The 24,136-nt window shown below is 35.1% G+C and overlaps 2 protein-coding genes across 2 annotated transcripts in view; both read right to left on the bottom strand.

Moving 5' to 3' along the window:
* The window catches only part of kcnh2b (potassium voltage-gated channel, subfamily H (eag-related), member 2b), a 153,567-nt gene extending 132,417 nt beyond the window's left edge, over positions 1 to 21,150 (bottom strand). Inside the window, exons 1-2 of the mRNA XM_026201635.1 lie at positions 19,936 to 21,150; positions 5,991 to 6,221 (exon numbers count right to left, since the gene is read on the bottom strand). Of these exons, the coding sequence (XP_026057420.1) occupies positions 5,991 to 6,221; positions 19,936 to 20,011 (307 nt within the window). The 5' untranslated portion in view covers positions 20,012 to 21,150. The remainder of the gene's footprint in view (positions 1 to 5,990; positions 6,222 to 19,935) is intronic.
* Positions 21,151 to 21,772: 622 nt separating this feature from the next.
* Positions 21,773 to 24,136, bottom strand: part of sspo (SCO-spondin) — an 89,014-nt gene continuing 86,650 nt past the window's right edge. Inside the window, exon 111 of the mRNA XM_026201634.1 lies at positions 21,773 to 22,098. Coding sequence (XP_026057419.1) covers positions 22,076 to 22,098 — 23 coding nt within the window. The 3' untranslated portion in view covers positions 21,773 to 22,075. The remainder of the gene's footprint in view (positions 22,099 to 24,136) is intronic.

The raw sequence follows: 24,136 nt of genomic DNA, 5'->3' as shown, positions 1-24,136 counted from the left end.
GGCAAGGCAGGAAACCTCGGGTGAATGTGCTTGACCTTTGAGCCCCCAGATGGCATTTCATAAATAAACCATTATGCTACTGTGTTAAATATAGCCTCATGGGCTCAGGAGTACTTCAGAAACCTGCTGTCACCTAACATAGTCTGCTGCTGCATCAAGAAATGCAACTTGAAACTCTGTTACTCTAGAAGAAAGCTATAGGCCTACATCAATTCAAGAAGGGTCTGGCTGCAGACATGTACTCTTAGACACGCATGCGCAGTGTTTAACGGCACGCACACACAACGTGATGCACAGGAATTATTGTAAGTTGTGTTATTACAGTACCAAAATTTCTGTATCCGGCACCAATACCAGTCAAAATCCACGGTTCTCAGTACCAAAGGAAAACATAAAAAAACATGCACATTTTAAAATACATTACTTTTATTAATAAAGTCAAACAAAAATAAAATGTACAAAAAAATGCCATTCTTTATACTTATTTAAAATTGTGTTTGGAAAACATTTTATGATGGATAAGATGGTACCAGTACTTAAAAAAAACCTAGTACAGTAACAGTTTAATCTTTTTTAGTACTTGACCTTGTCTTTTGACAACACAACTAATAATGATAGATAGATAGATAGATAGATAGATAGATAGATAGATAGATAGATAGATAGATAGATAGATAGATAGATAGATAGATAGATAGATAGATAGATAGATAGATAGATAGATAGATAGATGTAAACCAGACACAGAATCATTAATTTACCATATGACAACTACAGAAATAAATTAGCACATGACAATGATTGGATGATGACACCACACTGTGTACATTCTAACAACTGGAGACTTCCTAAAACTCTACAGAGTTAATTAAAACCCAAATGAATATCAATAGAGTGCTGCCTGGCGGGTTCCTGGGGTAGTCAACAAATTAGACATCTATAAAACCTCAGTATGTGTTTCCTCCTCCGGCTGTGGACAGAGATCTCCAGGGGAGCGTCTCAGTATCCGCCCCCAGCGTGAGGCTCTGATGATGGGATCAGTGCACAGGGCAGCGTGGGGCTCAGCTCTGGAGCTCAGACTCTGAGCCTGATCTCTTAGACGCCCGACTGATCTCACACAATCTCCAGCTGCTCTTCTGATGGAGACCAAGCTCATGACACACTACATTAACTGGATTTAGACAAAAGTTAAGCAAGATTCAGCTCAAGTTTAAGTTAGGGTTAACTTGAAGAGATCATAATTATTGCTATAATTACATAAAAAAAAAAATAATAATGGAAATATATATTTCTATTGTATTATACAGTATTTCTCTAATAATAATGATAAACATTATTTAGATTATTTAGGAAACATGATATTGCATTTGTTTTCATGTTTTAATTTAAACAGTACATTTCAGTTTTCCAGAGATTTGTTTGCCAAAAAATGACAGAAATTATTCAAATTTAATTGGATTATGTTTAGGGTGGCAAAGAGGTCGAATATTTTTGGTACATTTTCCAAATTTTCTGAAAGTTTCCAAAAAATCCTGGAAAGTTTCCTGATATTTATTTGAAATTCTCTGCCACTTTACAACCCTAATAATATTTTAAAATAAATAAATTCTATTACATTTTATGCCTTCATTTGATTACTACAATTTTTGATAATACACTGGTATTAAATTATAAAACACAGAATCCAGAAAAATTTGAATTAATAAAACGGAATTAATATTAATTAATTAATTATCAATATATTTGGGACCCTGGAGCACAAAAGCAGTCTGAAGTCTCTGGGGTATATTAGTAGCAATAGCCAAAAATACATTGTATGGGTCAGAATTTTTCTTTTATGTCAAAAATCATTAGGATATGAAGTAAAGACCATGTTCCAAGAAGATATTTGGTAAATTTCCTACCAAAAATATACCAAAACTTAATTTTGATCAGTAATATGCATTGCTAATAATTCATTTGAACAACTTTAACAACCACACATCAATGGAGAGATGATTTATTCAGATTTCAAATTGTGTATAAATCTCAACTTTTAAAAAATATACGACTGGTTTTGTGGTCCAGGGTCACATTTAGAAACTTAATATACTTATAAATTGGTAAGGTTTTATGAATTCAATTGACTTGTCATGCATTTTGATTATTAAAATTAAATTCAGCCAGTAAAATCCAGAAAATGTTTAATTGAAAATTGAACTTGACAAAAAATAAATAAATCAGAATTTTAAAAAAAATTTAATGGGTTATTTTAGAAACTCAGCTAATTGTATGCATCACATTTTAGGTCTCATGTCATTTCCCATGATCTGAAGTTACAGCCTGCGCTTCTGGATCACATCAACACTCTCTCACAAATGTGGGAGAAAAACTGAACTTGCAGATGAAACGTGAGATGAAAGTCAAATGGATTTCTGTTCTTTTTGGGAATGGTAAATGTCAGGCTAAAGCTCGGGAGAGGCCACGGCTCATTTCCATGGGTGGCACGATACAGCTCTGTTGTCAAAGCGGACGCTCCGGACCACATGTCAGCATTTCCTTCAGCTTGTTCTTCCAACAGAGACACTGAAAATGCTTTTGTAAGCCCTTCAAGACTCACAATACCCTGTGAACGAGCTTCACAAGAAGAGTCTGTTCACGTTTGGTTGGCAGGTTTTCTCAGTCAGGTCCATGCTAACGGCCAGATATGATCAATAACTACAACTGCGCCAAACTCAATAAACTGAACAGAGAAAGAGTCGGCTTATCAGATATGACTGGAATTGTAAATGCAGTGCAACTGATAATATGCAAAATGCTATGCAATTTATATTTTATATATAGTATAAGCAGTTTTTTATGAAATAAATACTTTTGATGAATTTATTTTGAAGGTGTTTCTTTTAGAAAACCATGCACTAATGATTCCTTCACAATAAGACCAGAAATGTTGATTAAACAGCCCAATATGATCAATATGAGAACTACACTTACACCTAGTGAATGCAAGCGAGTAACGCACAGAGTCAAATATTGCTTGGCTCTTAATGAAGGAGGTTCCTGCCAAGAATCGGGCCGTAATGTGAGCCCACGAGAGAGGTGCAGCCCATGCAGACGATAATCTACAGAACACTACTCAAGCAAATGAAACCGGCTATTTTTAGGAAACTGCTATCACAAAGCTGCTGTAGGGAAAAATAATCAGATCCCTGAGGTCATGAAGGTGAGGTTTCTGCTCAAAGGGTCACTGCAGAGCTACGACTGCGTTTGGACGTCAACAATGTGACTCTAATGCCTTCAACACCAAGAGCAGCTGGTAACGTCTCACGGTTCAGTTAAGCCAAGTCGATCGCACAATTCCTGGAAAACACGGCTAGCAAGCGGAAAAGCGTCCTGACATTCATCACATGCTGGGAGGAAAGTGTTATTGTGTAGCATCAACTGGGCCCTTGTGATTTCTGCAATACAGAAAATATGGATATGAACAAGTGTCTGTGAATTTAGCACTGTGTAGAAATGTGAAGTCTGCATGTTCTGTGTGAATGAGTGGCACAGTTTGGTCTACTTCACAGTCAAGCACACGTGACGCTCATGGAGGGTTTCCAGCATCTTGCATCATTATATTAGAAAATGAACATATTAACTTCATCTACATAGCTACCTGAGCAAACACTTTAAACAAATACACACAGAAACTCAAAGATCTTCACTACAACCCATAGAAAATTCATACAGATTCAAAACAGAAAATACAGAATTTGAAAAAAAAATATAAATTCACCAAACAGAATTTTGGAGCAAATAAAGAAAAAATAAGGTGAAAAAAAAAAATACAACAAATTTCAAAGGGCCATTTTCTTTATTTTATACATGCTTTTGGATATTATACATGATTTTTAATTACTAAAATGTATTTTAATCCAGAAAAATATCACAAAATAGAATTTAAGAACAAATAAAATGGAATTCGGAACCAATTAGAACAGATTTCATAAGGCCCTAAAATGTCATTTCTGTTAAACTTTTAATAAACTGCTGCTAGATTTGATAAGTTTCATGAGTTTAGTTTACCCATGTTTTTGGATAGTAAACATGCGTTTTAATTACTAAAATGTATTTTGATCCAGAAAAAGATCACAAAACAGAATTTAAGAACAAATAAAATAGAATTTGGAACCAAAATTTTTTGAACAAATTGAATTAAATTTGGGGGAGGGGGGGGGGGGGACTACAACAAATTTCACAGGACCATACAAATGCCATACAATGTTAATAAATTGTTGTGAAATTGTAAAAATATCATGACTCCCATTAATTATAACATTTCAAGTTTCTGTAAACTTTTAATAAACTGTTCGCAAATTATATTCATCAATTCATGACTTTGTTAATTAGACTTGCTTTTCGATTACTAAAACTTCATTTAATCATTGATACAGTACAGAAAAGAAAATAATAAAAATTAATTTGGAAAAAATAAATAAACCAGTCTTTGCAAAAGAAAGAAATAACTCAAAAGAGAGAGATTCTATAGTGCCCTATATCAGAGCAGATGAAGCTGATTGAGAAGCCAGTGCACTAAATATTACAGTAGGTTGTGCTCTTTTTACCCTGGCTCTTTTCACACGTTAGCTTCTCTCACTTTCACTGTCTTCCTCGTTTTCATGGGTAATGCACCCGAGTTGGGTTTAAAACTCAGAGTGATTGATTAAGTGCCGGTCAGATCAGCGACGGACAATAGAGAGTAGGAAAGGGCAATCCATCACGATGAAGGCTGATGCCAACGCACAGCACACCAGATAAATGGCTGCACGAAAAGCAGGTAAGGGAAGAAGAAGAAGAAGAAAGAAAGTTTCCTCCTCTCCGCTCACGAGGGGAAAGATCGGAATCCCCGTTTCTGGAGCAGCACGGTTTTTCCACCTGAATTATGCATGAGTGAATCAAAGTGTGTGTCGTCATCAAGGCCTCATTCTAGATTCTGTGTGTGTGTGTGTGTGTGTGTGTGTGTGTGGGTGGATGCATATGTGTGTGTGTGTGTTTCAGATAGATGGCAGCTTTCATCGTTGAGTCAGAAGCTAACAGAGGAGAGAAACAAAACGTGAGACGCTGCTGAATGTGGGATTTGTATTGGGATTTTGATTTCTAATTAACCATAGTGTTTAAACCCTGAAATAGTAACTTGAAGCACCACCTGAGTTAATATTGAAGTCATTTAGTATTTTTAGAATTTATATTTCAATAATATTGTTGCATGAACTAGTTCCATCATATTCAAACATTGCTTTGAGTAAAAAGGTTCACTGCAGTCAAGTCATTAGTAACCACTAAACTGTACTGTTTAACAAGGTATGCTCATGTCCTGTTCCTGCGGGGATCAGGAGGGTGCTGGGTACGGGACGAACACCAAACAGACAGCCGAACACATAAACAGTGGAAACTATGAGGGCTAGCGTGATGCTGTGCAGTCCACAGCTGCACAAGAACATCAACCATCAGCTGAGAGCAAACATCTGCTGTCACGAGACTCACAAAACCTGCACGTCATGTTTGTGTGATTTCACCGCATCACAGAAACTAACCACTCACAATCCAGCTCAGCCAGGAGCTGATTTGCATAATGGCTTCAGTAAATAAGCACTAAAACAATGCGGACATCACATAAACGACGCCACCTGCAGGCGCAGCCAATCCTCTCTTCAAATCTCTCTCCAGAAACTGATCTATGAAACATTGTTCGATCAAACCAGAGTTGTTGAGCTGAAACAGTTGAAGTAATCGCACAAGCAAAACAAACAAACCGCTTCAGATTCCCAGGTAAGAAAACATGCAGTTGTGTTCAAAACTAGCATGAGATTCAACACTCAACAAAACAGAACAACAGAAGGCCATCTGCCTTGACTTGCTTTGCATTAAACCTGAGAAACACCCTGCTAAAAAAAGCAATTGCTGTAGAAAGGTTCTAATGAAACGCTGGCACCCTGTGGATTAATAAGCGGCTGTGTTTGTCCTACCGTCCTTCCTGTAGAGCGCTATCTCCACCTTCCTCTCTTCTGACCCCAGCAGCGCTTGTGCCATCTGTGCGATGGCCAGCCTCTTGGTGTGTGGGCCGTACAGGAAGTTGCAGGTGCAGGGCTTTTGCATGATTTCAGCCCTCGTGTAGCCGCACATGTGACAGAAGCCATCGTTACAGAAGATGATGGCGCAGTTCTCCACCCGTGCATTGGCTATGATGAACTTTCTACCTAGAAGAGAGAGAAAACAGCCTCTTTAGTGTGTGTATAATCATGGGGCGTTTGGTGATTGGTGTTCAAAATGAGCTTTCTTCAGATTGGTGCATTTATTATGAAGTCAGGTCCACTTTGCAGATTTTTCTGGCAAAATAATTAAATAATAATAAAATAAAAAAAGTAAATTAAAATAAATTAAATTAAAATGTATTTATATAAAATATTTATATAAGCATTATAAATTATTTATATACTATTAAATGTATAACAAAATTAAGAAAGAAAGAAAGAAAGAAAGAAAGTTAATTGAATACTATTTTACAAAAATATATTTTATTTATAGAAATTATTTATGTACAATTAAATTAAAAGAAAGATATGAAAAACCTAAAGATTAATAAATAAAATAAAAAAACACAAAAAATTCAAATTTATAAAAATGTAAAAAATATTTACATAAATGTTTTAAGGAATTTATTTAGAATTTTTTTTATTTATATAAATGTAATTAGGAAATTTACTTGGAATTTTTTTCAATATCATTTTATCTAAAAATACAAATAAAAAAAGTTTCTTTATACCTTATTTCATGTTCTTTTCTAAATTTTTTCATAAATTTTTCAGTTTACAAAAGACATTACTATAATACACTGTAGTAATTTACAACAAAGATAATAATAGAATAGAATAGAATAGAATAGAATAGAATAACTGATAACTGATAAAACGTTACTGATTGCTTTGTGGTTTTCACCTCATTTTTACAAAAAATTTAACTAAAAGTGACTGATATTAATGTTCTAATTTCTAACTTTGTGGGTGTATTTTATTTATTGTATTTAACTTTATATTTTAATATAACTGTAATCTTAAATTTAATTCATTTTACAAACAAAGTTTAATTTAACATTGCTTTTTTTTTTTTTTACAACAAATTAAACCAATAGTGATTCACATTCTTTAATGGCTTTTTAATTGCTTGTCTTTCTTGAGTTCATATACTAAATTTCAGTTGATCTTCTTTTAATTTCTAATTTACATATCGATTTGTGGTCTTTTCTTGCATCTGCATAAAACTAAAGACTGAAATCTCCACTAAAACTACAAGTTCCCAGTTCTGTAGCAGTGCAATGATGCCATTTTCTTGCAGATCTACTTTCTCCGAAGGCCACTTATAAGTCAAGGCCTCTTGTGATCTGTTCTCGCCCTCTTTGACACTTAGAATGAATCAAACTGGTTTAAACATCCCTTTAAGACTTCTTTATGTAAATGACCTCTGCTCTGTAACTTTCGATTGTAGGGTCGATACAGAGATGAATGGATTTGCCTCAGTGACAAATTAACAACAAAAGTCCATTACTGAGAGAGAGAGAGTGAAGTTTGAAGCAAGCACCCAGGGCCGAGCGACTCTCTTTACAGTCCTTGAATAAGATTTATCACTGACGCTTTTCTGAGGACATCCAAATATGGGATGGAAATTACTAATATGGGAGGTTTCCAGTTAAGTGAGGTGAGCCACTTATGGCTGCGCTCCAGATCTGATACATTACAGACTGTAATTTCAGCATGTAATACAAGCATCTGACAAACTCTTATCATCAATTTACACTGCCTTTTTTGGGAGAAACATTTAATATCTACACACTTACAGATAACGTCATCATGATAAATTACCATTGAAGAAACTAGCTTGACACACCACTAAACATTATAACTAAAGTATACCTAAATATGCACTTTAAATGTTTCTATTTAAAAATGTGTTATTGTTTTTTTGTATAATAAAAATAATTATGATAATAATACATAAAAGAGAAATGGGATGAAAATAATTAAAATAATATTTTGCTTATTTTTACTATATAAAGACAAGAAAAACAAGGAAAATTATTCTAATATTTTTCTTGTTTTTGTAAGATTTCCTAGAATCTCTAATTGTATACAATGAAAAGCAAGCGGAAAATAATTAACATACTTTATTGTTTTTGTAAGGTTCACTCTAGAATTTTTTACTGTGTGAAAATGAGTAACAAAAAAAAATATATATATATATATATATATATATATATATATATATATATATATATATATTTATATATATTATATATATATATATATATATATATATATATATATATATATATATATATATATATAATATATATATATATATATATATATATATATATATATATATATATATAAAACAAAATTTACCCCATAATTATTTTACTGTGTGAAAATGAGAAACGAGGAAAAAAAAATATTATATATATATATATATATATATATATATATATTAGGGGTGTAACGGTTCACAAAATTCACGGTTCGGTTCGATACGATACACTGATGTCACGGTTCGGTTCGGTTCGGTTCGATACGTTTTAGATACAGCAAAATGTAAAAACATCTCAACTTTTCAGAATGCCGCAAGCGCACCGCGGGTCATGTGACAAGAACTAACCAATCAGCTTCATCCTTTCCCGTAACAACGTTGAGAGCTCAGCCAAGATGAAGGATCAGCTGATCATAGTTGTATATGGATTGCAATTTTGAAATAAATTCAGTAGCAGAGCTACTGCAAGCGATTTTTAGAGCTGCAAATCCATTTATCCTTCGCTGAAATTTCCGCGTCTCATGGAGAGAGCACGTCATTGTTGCTTAGCAAAGACAGACGCCTCAGGAGAAAGACGCGCTTAGCGTTTTCCATGCGTTTTTAGGCACGATATGTGAACGGCCCCTAAGGCGCTCGCTCACTCAGCACGCGCTGAAGGCTCGTTGCAAAATGTCTAATGCATTTAACAGACCAGAAATATAAGATCCTAAAATAACCAACAGGTCTGGTGTTTGGGTTGGATTCCCTGTAAGCTATAGTTTCTAAATGCTGCAGGGATAGTTTGCTGCGTGCATGTTTCTCCTTTTTTTCGTCTTTTCCCAGATAGTACTGACGCATATATCCCAGATATTCCCGCTGGTGTTTTTTTTTTTTTTTTTTATTCCCGCTGGTGTACCCTGTCATGTTGCAGATGCGACATACCGTTGTTTTTTTATCCACCACTCTCTTGCCATCACCATTATAGCTTAAAGGGAATCCAAAGTGCACCCAAACACCAGACCTGTTGGTTATTGGAGGATCTTCTCATTTCTAGTCTGTTAAACGCATTGGCTATTTTGCAACGAGCCTTCAGCGTGTACTGAGTGAGCGAGCGCCTGCTGAGTAGCCTAACATAAACATATAAGATGGTGTTTTTTTCTTCTTCGGGAGTGTCAGGGGCGTTGCCTGTTACGTTGTTTGGGTTATTGGGCTACCTTGTTGAACGCATATCATTATATTTCTTTCTCTCTCTTTTTTTTTTTTTTTCAAATATAATTAATTACTCCAACGAACCGTTCGGTATACATAATGCGTACCGCGTACCGAACCGAAAGCGTCGTACCGAACGGTTCAATACGAATACGCGTATCGTTACACCCCTAATATATATATATATATATATATATATATAATTTATTACTTTTTTTAGCAAAATTCACACCATAATTATTTTAATGTGTGAAAATGAGAAAAGAGGAAAAAAATATTATATATGTATATATATATATATATATATATATATATATATATATATATATATATATATATATATATATATATATATTTTATTTTTTTATTTTTTTATTTTTTTTAATGTATGTTTTTTTTTTGAGAAACTAAACTTTTTATGAGAAACTAAAGGAAAATAATAAAAAAATATTTTTTTCTTGTGTTTGCAAGATTCATCCTAGGATTCTTTTACCATGGTAAAATGAAAAACAATAGGAAAATAATTATATAAATATATATTTTTTATTGCTTGTGTGATATTCACCCCTGAATCTTTTTCCTTTCTCATCTATGTCACTAAACATCCTCAGAGTAAATCAGCCGGTAACTCCTGCAGAATGAAATGAAACTCCATGGGTTAATTTAACATTGCTGACTTCACTTTCTCATGAGAAGCGTCTCTGTTTCCGGGTTTGGCTCTCAGTTACCGTTTGCAGTGTTTGTGTCCCGTGAGAGATAACAGATCTCTCCAGAACATCAGGAAAGTGAGACGAGCGAGACTCTTCAGACTCTTTTACTGCTGTGGCTCTCGGCTAGTGATTCAAACACATTCTGTGTGAAATGGCACGAGTTCCCGTGTGGCGGTCGTGTGAAGGTCAGCCCCTCGTGACCGTCCCGTACTGTACATGTATCTGTCCCGGTGATGAAGCGTGTGTGTTAATGTGCTTTTTGTTCGGTCTTGAGTTTGAGGTTTAGCAGAAGCCTGAGTCAAGCAGCAGCTGTTCTGTAGTTTATAACTGAATGAAAAGCTTGTGTTTGGGTAGAGAAAAGGTCATTTGTGCACCTTGTGCGTGTGGGTTTTATTAAAAGTGCAAAAGTACACCAACAGTTTAAATTATATATTTTAAATTATATAGATTTTTGGTTCAGTGTTGATGTAAATATTGTTTATAAAAAAAAATTTAAAAAAATTATTAAACGTATTAAGTTTATAAATAAAAAACACACACCTGAAATTAGAACGTAACAATAATCACTGAAGGTTTAATTTTTACTTAATTTACTTTCATTTGAATTTTTTTGCTTTTATGGGTAATATACAATTTTAATAAAATGATAAAGTTTATAAATAAAAAAAAGTTAAATTTTGACCAAAAATATACACCTTGTGCGTGTATTTTTTATTAAAAGTGCAAAAGTACACCTACAGTTATATATTATAAATTATATATTTTAAATTATAAAAAAATTTGGTTCAGCGTTGATTTAAATATTGTTTGTAAAAAAAAAAAAAGTAATTAAATTTAAATCACTGAAGGTTTCATTTTTACTTAATATTAGATTCATTTTATTTTGGTTTTGTGGGTAGTATACAATTTTAATAAAAACTGTTTATAAAATCTGAAATTACACAAATAATCTCAAATGATCCATTTTGGCTGATGTGCATTATGTTAAAGTACATCTGTGAGGGAGAACAATCAAATAAAACAAACTAATCTTCAGTAATAATTGAAGCTGTAAGCATGTAGCACCATAGATGACATCTTTATCTGCTTGTGGTGAAGGGAAATCTTTAGCGCTGCACTGGTGGCCGTTAGGTGATTAGTAACAGAGCGGCGCAGGATTGACACGTTCCTCCAGGCAACAGTAAAAACAATCACTACAGAAGCTGCTTGTGTTCCTGACGCCTTTAGCAGCTGCTCCACACTGAGACACAACACACAACACACACACTGTCTCTGTCCAGCTCTCGGTCCATCTGTCTCCCTCAAATGAGAACATTTACCGTCATTAATATTTCTTATTGGCCTTGGCGAGTGTTAAAATGGGAGGCTAGGTGAATGTGAACAGATGGGAAACATAGAGGCCGTAACCTTACGAAACTCCTGGAGAGACATTAGCATTACAGTAAACACAAAAAAAAAACGTTATGTGCAGTTCGTGAACTGTTCAACTCAATACATCCAGCAGATCGAGGTGTGCTGGAACATAGAGGACAGACAGAGACGAGATAGACGTTTAAAATGAGTCATTAGATGCCACATTACTATACTATGAGAACAATCTCTCTCCATTTTCACGAAATGCTAGATTTTATTCAGAACAGTCAGTCTGGATATTAAAAGCATCCTTCCTCCTGAGAGGAACCAGAACCTCAGTTTACTTCCATCGGCATTTTGTTAATGCATTTAAGTTAGTAAAGGAAAACAATATTAACTTGTTTAACTGCACTCTTGGTTTGTTGGCGATAAAAAAAACAATAACCATCTCAATGGAGAACCACGTGACCAGAGAGGCTGGAAGTGGAATGTTTGCCAAATAATATGTATGTTATGTAAAATAATAAATAAACATAATTATATATGTAAATACATAAGTTAAAACAAATATAAAAAAAATATATTTAAAAAAATCATCATGAACATTACGCAAAAATGGACTGTAAAATATATATTAAAAGAAATTAATATGAAAATATTAATTCATAAGTATATTAAAATATTAAAATATATATATTAATAAGTTTATATAAGTTAGTTATTTTTTAGCATAATGTACATATCAACGTTATATATAAATATATTTAAACAAAAAAAAAATATATATATATATATATATATATATGTCTGTATGTATATCCATATAATTTATATTATAAATAAATATATTTAGAATATTTTTTTTTTTTTTCTGAAATATATATGTAAATTATAAAGAAACAGTACACGTACATATATTATGTAAAGGAAAACTTTTTATTTTGGATGCAATTAATCGTTTGACAGCACTGCTTATAATGTATTTACATGTATTTACATTTTTTATATTTTATTTATATACGTTTTATATTTTTATACATTTTAATATGTATTACATTAATATGTACAGTTAGCAAATTAGGTTAAATTAAATATATTTATATTAACTTGCATGTATATTTTTATGTATTATTTAAGAGTACAGTGTGTACAGTGCATAAACATAATGTATACAAATTTTTAAATATGTATTTCTTCATAAGTAAATATGTCTATCATGTAAAATAATTCATATAAAAATATATATGTGTAAATATGTTTGAAATTATTTTTAGAAATGATTCTAAACAGAATCTATAAACATTTGCATGTTTTCCCAAACACAGTGGATAGCAACGGCAACTACTCTCATATTAGGAGCTGAAAGCACATACAAATTAGCCCAAAAACGACCACACATAAGAGCAATGGATTAGTAAAAGCTTCAGCTTTGTGGAAATATGCTGACCTTTCTGTGGTGATTTAGACGCTAAGTTCTGATTAGATAAGCCACGTACAAAGCTGCCAAGATAAATATTGAAACAACTACTGATTAGCCATACAAATACATTTAGTGTGTGCTACAGAGCATTGCACAAGAAAATAAAAAAGACAACCAACAACAACAAAAAACCCAACTTCCCTGGACTGATGGGAAACTTCAGGCAACAGAGAGAGGAATCAACAGGAAGTGATTGAATCTAGCGCTGATACTGACAGTGAGAAATACATCAAGCGCCTCTCTTCCCCTCAGTAGGAGTGGTGTCAACTGCATTTATCCTTTAAGTGCTTTTACATGATGGATGCTAGCACCTTCAAAAGGCCATCAGATAAAGGCCAGAAGCAAACGCTGGAGTCTTGAGTAAATGACAGACGCTTCACGGGTCAGAAGGGAGATTTTTAAAGGTGAGAGTTTCTGTGTGCAATACAGAGGTGACGTTTGCTCACAGAGATGCTACTTTCACTGCGGCAGATAACAGCTCTTTCTCTCCGCTGTGGACGCATTTAACAAGTTTTAGATGCTCCTTTTGGATTTCTGATGAGAGTTAACCCATGCCTGAATAAAGTCAATAAAGTTGCTGATAAGTCTGACACACTCTTTCATCTGTAAATGTTTTCAGGTGAATAAAGACACCTATAATACAAACAAAGAGGTTTTTACAATATGCTAGATTATCTTGCATGTGGATATCTCGGTGTATAGAAGTGTCATTGTTTAAAATCTAAAAACATTTAAATAAAGGTAGCCATTTGCATATAGTGTATTTGTCTGATTATTAATTTAAAAAATATCATGCTATCTGTTTCTAGTGTTTTTAACAACAAATATTTGTGATAAATGTACTTAGAAATGATTATAAATGATAAATAATAAATTACATTTTAACAAAAAAAAGGCATTTTATTTTCATTTTCAGTTTTTAAATTTATTTTAATATTTTAAATAAAATATTAAATGAGTTTGATTAAAAAAAGAGCATGTAAAAACTTTTAAAACAATAAAATAATTTACTTAAAATAAAAAATAATTTGACAAAAAAAAAAACAAAGAAAAAACAAAGGAAACTTAATTAAAAGACCTTAATTATGTCTGCATGTAAATTAATGCATCACAAGAAATGAATCACTGGCACCTGGCACGCTACAACAGACTGCTGTTATTTTATTTATTTATTTATTTTATTAGTTTAATTTTTAACTATGCATAGGACATGGAAAATGACAGCTAAAAAGACAAGAGAAACGCCACTGTTATTTTTACTGTGACTGCAAATCTGAAGCTCATTTTTCAATCTAACTTGTGGCGGAGACTGGGTTTTAATTGTTTGGATATCTAATCTTGTGATCTGCACACTGAGTAAACATTACTGATGGAAAAATGGCCATTATCGGGCCAATCCAGCAGGTGTTTGGGTTCCTCCTCAGACTAACATAAGAAGAAAGAACTTCAGTGAGTGTCCTGAAAATAGAGCGAACTTCTGAAGAAACCACAGAGGAATAAAAGCAGTTCTGCAAAAACAGCCTTAATCTTGAGATTAGAAAGCGGGATCCTCATGGTCTCATTGTCTGACATTAGCAGGCTGAACAAGCAGCAGACGGTACACTTCAGAGAAACAGCCACAGGCGCTCTGAAGAAAGACAGAGTGGGTTGCATAAGAGGAACTTTAACATAAGTGTGTGCGTGTTTGTGTCAAGCCTATATACAGAACGAGCAAACACCACGACCAAAATAAGATGCATCACTGAAGAAGGAGAGACAGATTGACTGAGGGAAACCGAGAAAGAATGAACGAATCGGAGAAAACACCCTTGATGCATTATAATTAACATCTCTTGAGTTCTCAGCTGTCTCTTTAGAGGAGGTTTAAACCCATCTCCACCACCTTTGAGTCAAGGGCTAATAAAAACCAAAGAACAGTCCGTCAAGGCTTTAAAGGAACAGATCACTCAAAAAGAATGGCAAGCTGATCTCTGATGTCAACATGACTGACAGAATAGAATAGTTATAAAAGCTTTTAGTTTCACAGATATGAACTGCTGCATTAAAAAACCTTAAACACTGTCCTGAGGACCTCTAAGGAATGAAGCCAATCTATATATAACTATATAGTTAACTCAAAAAACAAAGATAAAGAGAGCTAGATGTTAACATTTAATCAATATTTAATATTTAATAATATTAGATTTGAATGAATTTTACACTAGATGAATGCATTGATATATAAAAATCAATATATATATTAATACATTACATATGTGTGTATTAAACACACATTAGTATTTTATGTGTTAAGTTATTTTCCGCATTAGGCATATCATTCAATCTCTCAGATTACAGTGTTTTTCTCGCATGCAGTGCATCAGAGTCACTAACAAACACTGAGAAAGAAAGGCACATTTGAATGGATGAAAGTGAGCTCATCTTGGTCTTTTATCTGTGAGGAAAGAACAAGCCGTGTCTCCTGAGAAAAGAGAACAATGCATTTAGCGATGAGCAGCACCTGAAAGACGACGGCACAGGAAACAGCAAATCCTCTTTGTGTGGTTTTAACAAGGAGGAAAGCGAATCTAGTTAATTGCACGTGTGTCTTTAAGGGTTTTACACAGGTGTTAGTGTGCTCTCTCTCCTGCCAGCTTGTCTTACAGATGCAAACTTGAGCCTGTTAGAGACTGTTAGACGCAAGCCCACACCAATACAACAGCCATATGTGCATGCATATGCATATACATATGCAAAACAGCATGCATGCAAGCTGAGCTAAAGAGCAGATGCAATCACCAAGATCTTATATGCAACCGAACTCCTCATCTTGACTTGTTTGGGACACGTCCTGCTCTGTAATTTAAACCGTACACCATGTTTCTTTATCTCTCTGACATGTAAATAATGTAACGCTGTCCTGCACACTAGTATCAGTGCAAATACATCAACTGCAGTACAGCCAAATCTCTACAAACTAATGCTAGGTGTAGGAGTTTGTGGATTAGAGAACAGGAGCGAAAAAGGCAGAAAGGGAGAAGACAAAGTAGAATGGACACCTGTACCACGGTGAAATTTAATCACACCAACTCCTCTGACAGCATGCCGATAAGACTGTGATCTCACCCGCTCTCCATTACAGCGAGAGAGAGAGAGAGAGAGAGAGAGAGATGGCATAGCAACCACTCTGCATCCCAGAATACTGGCTGAAGTAGACCATGACAACTCAGCAGCTATGTGACAGCGAAGCAGGCGATGGAAAAACACAACTTTATATAGAAAACTATAAATACCCCACCTTAATGCTGAGCAAAGTTCAGTGCAGTGGGGAAATGTGCATCTCAGACTCTCCTCTGATGCTTCTGTCCTCTAAAGACTTTATGATACGAGATTTAAACGACAATGAGATGAGATGAAAGAACAGGAGAAAGTAGAACGCTGTTCATGAATAGTTGGGAGAATGGAATGGGTGTGCATAGATAGATAGATAGATAGATAGATAGATAGATAGATAGATAGATAGATAGATAGATAGATAGATAGATAGATAGATAGATAGATAGATAGATAGATAGATAGATAGATAGATAGATAGATAGATAGATAGATTATATATTTATAATGCATACGTAATAATTTGAATACGTTTATATTTTTATGTTCAATTGTAGACGACGCAAATGGACGGATAGAACAATAACCCACATGCAGACAATGGATAGATAGTCAATAGATGGATGAATTGCAACAGAAGGAGGAAAAGAAAGAGTTCTGGCTCTCTCTCGGGACTCGGTCTCTCTGGCAGTGTCTTCAGCAGTTGCCACAGTGATGCTCGTGTTGCTGTTGTTCTCTGTTGGTCTCACGGCTCTGTGAATTCGTGTTTGGTTCTGACCTCACGCTTCAGAGACACTGGGCAACAAATATCACCTAAAAACGGCCGTATCAGCCACGAATGCACTTGTGGGAAACACATATGAGCCACTTTTATTTTTGGGTTATTGTTTTGTTGCAGCTATTGTTCTCATCTGACATTTCATCTCATCTACCGAACACCAGAGAGAAAACACTCTGAGTTTTTAATATTCGGCTGAGATATCAAAATCGTGTTTGCACACAATGCGAAGCACACGGTGTTCTTTTTGAAGCGGTCTAGTGTGAGACTTCAAGGCTACAGAAACAGATCCAAGCCATTTTGAGAGAAACACTAAAGGAGAAACACTAGCAGCTTCTGGTCAGTGTGATGACCACGTGTGAAGAAACGCACTTTTGAAGGACTCTTACTCTTCAATACCTCCAAAGCACTTCTCTAAAGCTTGCGATGGGTTTTGACGGAAGGTAATAAATTATTCAAAGCGCCCAAGGGAGAGAAGCGGCATCTTGAAAGAGGAAGGGTAGTGTTAAGGATCAGATGGAAAGTGAAAACATATTGATTTCTGTCACTTCTGACCAAATGATCCAAACCAGACTTGATTTATAGAAATTTAGAACTGTTTCACATGCTTTGGGTCTTCATTATGAACTAATTCATCGTTGAATGTTAAACAGCAATGAAAATAATTTATCATATGTGACCATGGATCACAAAACAACTCTTAAGTAGCAAATGTATATATGTAGCAAAAATATTTTTATGTCCATTTTTCTTTTATGCCAAAAATCATTAGGATATTAAGTACAGATCATGTTCCATAAAGATATTTAGTAAATTTCCTACCTTAAATATATCAAAACTTAATTTTTGATTAGTAATATGCATTGCTAAGAACTTCATTTGGACAACTTTAAAGATGATTTTCTCAATATTTAGTTTTTTTTGCTCCCTCAGATTCCAAATTTTTAAATAGTCAGATATTGTCCTCCTAACAAACTATACATCAATGGAAAGATTATTTATTCAACTTTCAGGTGATGTATAAATTTCAGTTGTTATCAGTGTGAGCATTTGACACTGAAGCTATGATAAACCAATCAACATAAAATGCTATAAATGAATGCTATAAATGCTCAGAAGAATTGCACATCAGACCAGCGTGCGAATGAAAAATATTACCGGGAAGGCTTTAAAGCCGATGCAAATAATGTACTTTTGTGACACTGAATAAGTGCAGTGTCCTGTGAGAGTAGCTCTACCGAGGAGTTAACACTGCTGTGAATGCATGTGTTGTTGTACAGTATATTGAGACGGAGGCACAAGATCTGCAATGACAGAATATGTGCTGTAACACTATACTACGATATTTCTTCAAAACCAGATTGTGGAGACATTTTTATCGCCCCCGAACAAAAATCGTCATAACGCACACCCCTATTCAGAATTATGGATTGACATTTACACTACTCTACTATTATCGACAAGGAAGTCTAACTAGAAAGTCTTCATTATCTAAGCAGTCTAAATGTTTGAAATGATCAATGGAAGACGGTCCGAAGAAACATTTGGTATTCCATAGGGAAAACATCCTATTATTCCTCCCTGGAACTGAAACATCAATGCACGAGGCAGTCTTACAAAATTGCCAATTTTTTGCAGTGTTACTCACTAAATGTCACCTTCACTATTTTCAAGCAGAAAAGCTGCTTCAGGAAACGAAACAATTCCGTTCTGAGACAGATGGAAATGAAGACTGATCTGCTCTTTGAAAGCCAGTTAGATTTTGGAGGACACTTGAGTAAGAAGATTCACATCTAAAATGCATTGCATGAATCTCCATGCATGTCATGAATCCATGTGAATCCATCAGGAAAATTGAGGTTAATTAAAGTTTTAGAACTCAAAATCACATGCAAGGAGTAACAGCACAAGCTAATTCAATTCAACTCTAAATTAGGCGACATCAGTTTACATGCATTTAACTCTTCAGACTTAAAATTACATCACATGAGACTCACAAATGAAGTGAATAGTCACCAATGGATGAAAAACTGAAGTTTCTGGAAATCATTTAAGTAGCAAGGAAAATAAAAATAAAATATATGTTAAACACTATCTTTGGATCAACACCAAACATGTCTAAATAAAGGACGATGTCATACAGAAATTCTCTCGTCCTGCCTCAATATGATTAATAACATACAGATATTTGATAATATATGTGTCCCTGGAGCACAAAAGCAGTCTTAAGTCTCTGGGGAATATTTGTAGCAATAGCCAACAATACATTGTATGGGTCAAAATGATCGATTTTTCTTTTATGCAAAAATCATTAGGATATTAAGTAAAGATCATGTTCCATGAAGATATTTTATAAATTCCCAACTTTAAATATATCAAAACTTCATTTTTGATTAGTAATATGCATTGCTAAGGACTTCATCTGAACAACTTTAAAGATGATTTTCTCAATATTTCGATTTTTTTATGCTCCCTCGGATTCCAGATTTCCAAATAGTTGTCCGTTATCTCGGTCAAATATTGTCCTCCTAACAAACCATACATCAATGAAAAGCTTATTTATTCAGGTTTTTATTCAGGTTTCAGATGATGATGATCTCAATGTTATCATTTGATACTGAAGCAATGATACACCTGTTTACACATTAGCAAGTGTAATCTCGTGATACCATGTTACGTCGATATATAACATGATACTGAGTGCTATATATTATTTTACCATGTTATTCTCCAAGGTATTTGCAAGAATACCACACTGTAAAGAACAGTAACGTGTAGTTGACATGTTAATGTGTGATTTTTTACCTGTTTTGACCTTTAAAACTCGTTTTATTGGAGTAATTGAATTCCCTCAGGTGAATTATGTCATAATATTTCTGAGAGGAAAAAACCGTTAACGTTCCCTGAAAAGCGCGGTAGAGCCATAACAGCACAAGTCCCCAAAAAAAACAACAACTTGTAGGCTACTCTGTGTGTGTAACTAATACTGTAAATAAACAAACACTTACTTTTACTTTCGAATTTCCTGATGATTGTGTCGAGGAAAGTGTTTTGCGGCGCAACGTGTCCCCGTCGAACCGGCATCCTCCCGCGCGCAGTCCAGTGGAGCGTCTCGAGCTCAAGCTGACCTTCCCGCCACTCTCTTCGCGCCCTGGGCACGCGAGGCTTCGCACAGCGACAACTTCATCAGCAGCGCTCAACGCTCACTGTCCGGTTTCCGGTTTCCAAACGCGAATGGGGGCTTGTTTACGTCGGGCAATTCCTCAAAACCGATCCCAGGTCCGGTAAAGTGACGCCTTGTGACATGTGGGACGACAGGAACGCGTTCGTGAGGTAACGTAGCCTAATTTCACCATAGATGAGTCCTCGGGTATCCCTTCGTCCAATTAAAGCCCTCTTCTCAGTTTTCATTCACTGAAAAAAAGCCCTTCAGAAAAAAGACGCGCCTTGCTCATGAGGTCGCGCGCTCCTCCAGTTTCGACGGTGACAAACAATCTATTTAACTCTCCTACACATATCGCTAAACTTAAATAATTAAAATTACAACTATGATTAGGAAGCGCGATGTCTGCGTCCACTTATTTACAAATATCGCTAAATTAGAATAATAATTAGGCTAGTGTTCTGAATAGAAGCGTGATGTCTGCATCTATTTATCTACAAATCTTGCTAAACTTAACGTTACTGTTCTGAATAGGATTGTAGTAGGCTACAGAAAAGCGATATACGCAGTTATGTATATATAAAATAGCGGTATTTCAAAAGCGCAAAACTACAGATAAATAACGATGTAGTTCATTTCAATCCGTGCCATTCGGCTTCTTTCGCAGGTGTCGAACCCTTGATGTCGTCATGCCCTGGGCTTTTGTGTAAATGGCCAGGAATCACGGGTCGCAGATGAAAGGTTAAACTGGGATGCTTCACGCGTGTCCAGACGAGCATCAAGAGCGATCCATGCGCGATCTCCTGACTCACCTGACAGCTGAGATTTTTTGCGCTTTGTTTTCCACCTTCGGCGGAGTCGCTCTCACACTGTACATGATACGTCACAGGCGATGCACGCGCGGCGGACGTGGGGTTTCCCTGCGCCGTCGCGCGCGTGCAGACAAAAGGCGCTCCTCGAGGACATAACGACAGTACTATGCGTTTGCGCGGAGGTTTTTAATGCAATAACATCGATTTTGCAACTTATTTACAATTAGCACGATAGGGCAAAACAGTGGAGTTCTACATTCTAAGAGAAATCTCTCTTCATACGATTTGTTTGGGTGCGCGAGATGGGCTTCACAAGGGGGCGTGGCGCTTTTCACCCATATTTAGGCAAACTGAAGCATCCCAGCTGTGAAATCTTCCAGCCTCCTCCCCATCCATCCCTTGCATTCATTATCAGCAAATGATCATGTGGCGAATACACGACACACTTTCACAAGCTGGAAATGCAATAATTAGGATGCATTTGTTCCAAACGTGTCTGTTTTATTATAGGAAATAAACCCTGATAAGGCTAGTTTAAATGCTGCATCAAAATTTTATCAAAATAGAAGAGAAAACCTGCACTTTATCAATTATTTCGAAATGCATTAATGATGAAATGAAATTGTTTCAATTAAAAATCATAAAATTATTTAGTGATGAATAAAATTTTAGGTGGTTAGAATATTAAATTTCACTTGGAAATATAAAATGGCTACAGAATAGACTGAGCACATTTAGAAAAAAAATAATATCGAAAAAAAAATGAAGTCAAATACCGTTTTAAATATCAAACCAGTGTGTTTAATAAATCTGTCCACTTAAGTAAAAACAGCTGATCATAAGACCATTTTTATGAAGCAAAACAAAATAGCTACAAACATGTATTAAAGAAATGATGAAATATGAAAGAAGATTTTCTTTGGCAATAATAATAATTCATTTCTTTATAATCAACAGAGCTAGTATGATAAAGAGCATTTCATTACAATACAATCATTAAAGCCTGAAAAAAAGTAATAAATCGTAACATAATTTAAAGGCTGTACAGAATGTAGATCTCGTAGAGCTTTAGGAAATATTACATAGAAAAGATTCAGTCATATAATGACAAGCTACACGAAGAACACTGGACAAACACGAGGATGCAGCATCTGTCCATTCATCAGCGGCCATTCAGCGTCTCGACAGGTCTCCGCCTGGGGAAAGTGCAAAAGTACATCGGTGAATTTGGCAGCTCTGGGAGTATTTTAAGCTGGCATCTTGATGCATACCTTTCTGAAAGTTCACTGTACGCCCTGAGCATAAGCTGCACATGAAAAATTCATTGAATATGCATACAGTGGTCTGAACCAGAGTCAGCACCCACAGTAACATTTAGTCCCTGAAACACTGCAAAAGTGATTCCCAGCTCATTATTTTCTTCTTGTTTTGTTAATTGAGATGTACAATAATACAATTTAATCAGATTTGGAGAAATGTAGCATTGCATTGCTCAGAAATGGATGCTCTGCAGTGAATGGGTGCCGTCAGAATGAGAGTCCGAACAAGTGATGAAAACATCACAATAATCCACAGCACTCCAGTCCATCAGTGAACATCTGGAGAAGACAAAAGCTAAACAATCCATCAATACGTTTTTAACCAAAACATGAGTCCATAATCTACGTATAATAATGCTTCCTCTAGTTGAAAAGTCTGGACAAGGAGAGAAATCTGCTATCATTTACAAACCAAAACAGTTCTGAACGAAAATGTGTGTGGTTTTTGAATTGAGACAACAAGGTTTTGAATTTTTGTTGTTGTTGTTTGTTTTGGGTTATGGTCTCATATTTTAATCAGAAGCAACATTTTTATGTTGTAAACATCTTAATGATGGACTTGTTTCCAATAAAGACACCGCTTCTGTCTTCTCCAGATGTTAACTGATGGACTGTGGATTACTGTGATGTTTTTATCAGCTCTCGTTCTGACGGCACCCATTCACTACAGAGCATCCTTTGATGAGACAGTGATTCAATGCTACATTTCTCCAAATCTGATGAAGACACAAACTCATCTTAATCTTGGATGGGCTAAAGGTGAGTAAATTTCCAGCTTTTTTTTTTTTTTTTTTTTTTTTTTTGAGTGAACTATTTCTTTAAGTGTGTTTATGGTTAAAACAACCAAAACGTGTGTTTTTCCCTAGAATAAAGTTTGTTATAAATAATTTTTTTCTTGCATTAATCATGAACTTAATTTTTTTGTAGAAAACAATACTTGTCATTGAGTATCTCAAACGGATCTTGATTTAAGAGTGTTTAGATAGTTGAACTGGAAAACAATAGAAATTAAAACACATTTTTTGAAGTGCATCATTATATATTTAACCACCATAACTGCAACCAGTGATGACAAACAGATGTCAGCCTGGTAAGTTCTTGCTTATTAGTTGGAAATTGTAATTACGACATGACTTTATTGGAATAAAACTGACATCTCGAGCTACATATTTCACTCTTTTTCACTTCTCAACAAAGACAGGAAGCTTTTAGCGCTAGTGCCAAACAATAAAGAGCAAAGGAAGCGCATTATGTGTGTAATTGATGCTTTGTGTGCATTTTATCATTCTTGTGGTGCCACAGGGAATTATGGGAAATAGTGTGGTTGCGAAAGCCTGTCGCCTCATGAAGCGGCTAAATGAGTGTTCTAGGAAGCTTTATGGCTGTTTTTCATCAACAATACACAGTGCATTCAAGCTAAATTGAACAACATTCACAATGGCAGTTTAATTACGATCAATATATCCGATTCTTTAACTGGCACACCCTCCACAGTTTCCACACTGGTGCCGTTCATTTGAGCCCGTCTTGTAAACCCCATCATAATGTCATGACTTCGAGTTGAATAAGTCAGACAGACAAACAAACATGTGTTATTCAAACGTTATTTGAATAACGAGCGTATCGGTAAATATCAATCTGCATGAAATGGCTCCATGATGCCGTACGATAAAAAATGCGACCCCTCTAAGTGAAGTCCCAGAGATTCAATTAGCTAATGAGATCAATCGCAGTGATGAACGACTAAACACTGACGAGAAGCAGCCTGATGAAATTAGGCATGTAGGAAACGCAGCGTACATTAAAATGAGGTTGGCACCGTCTCATTATAGCATGAGAACATCATGTTTTGGTTATGAATGCATCTTTGACACAATGGAAATACTGCGGACCCTTCAGAGATGACCATTAAACA

The sequence above is a fragment of the Carassius auratus genome, chromosome 24 (assembly GCF_003368295.1).
Source record: "Carassius auratus strain Wakin chromosome 24, ASM336829v1, whole genome shotgun sequence".
In the NCBI taxonomy this organism is placed as follows: domain Eukaryota; kingdom Metazoa; phylum Chordata; class Actinopteri; order Cypriniformes; family Cyprinidae; genus Carassius; species Carassius auratus.
The sequence above is the reverse complement of the archived record's forward strand: the minus strand, read 5'-3'. Positions and strand labels throughout refer to the sequence as shown.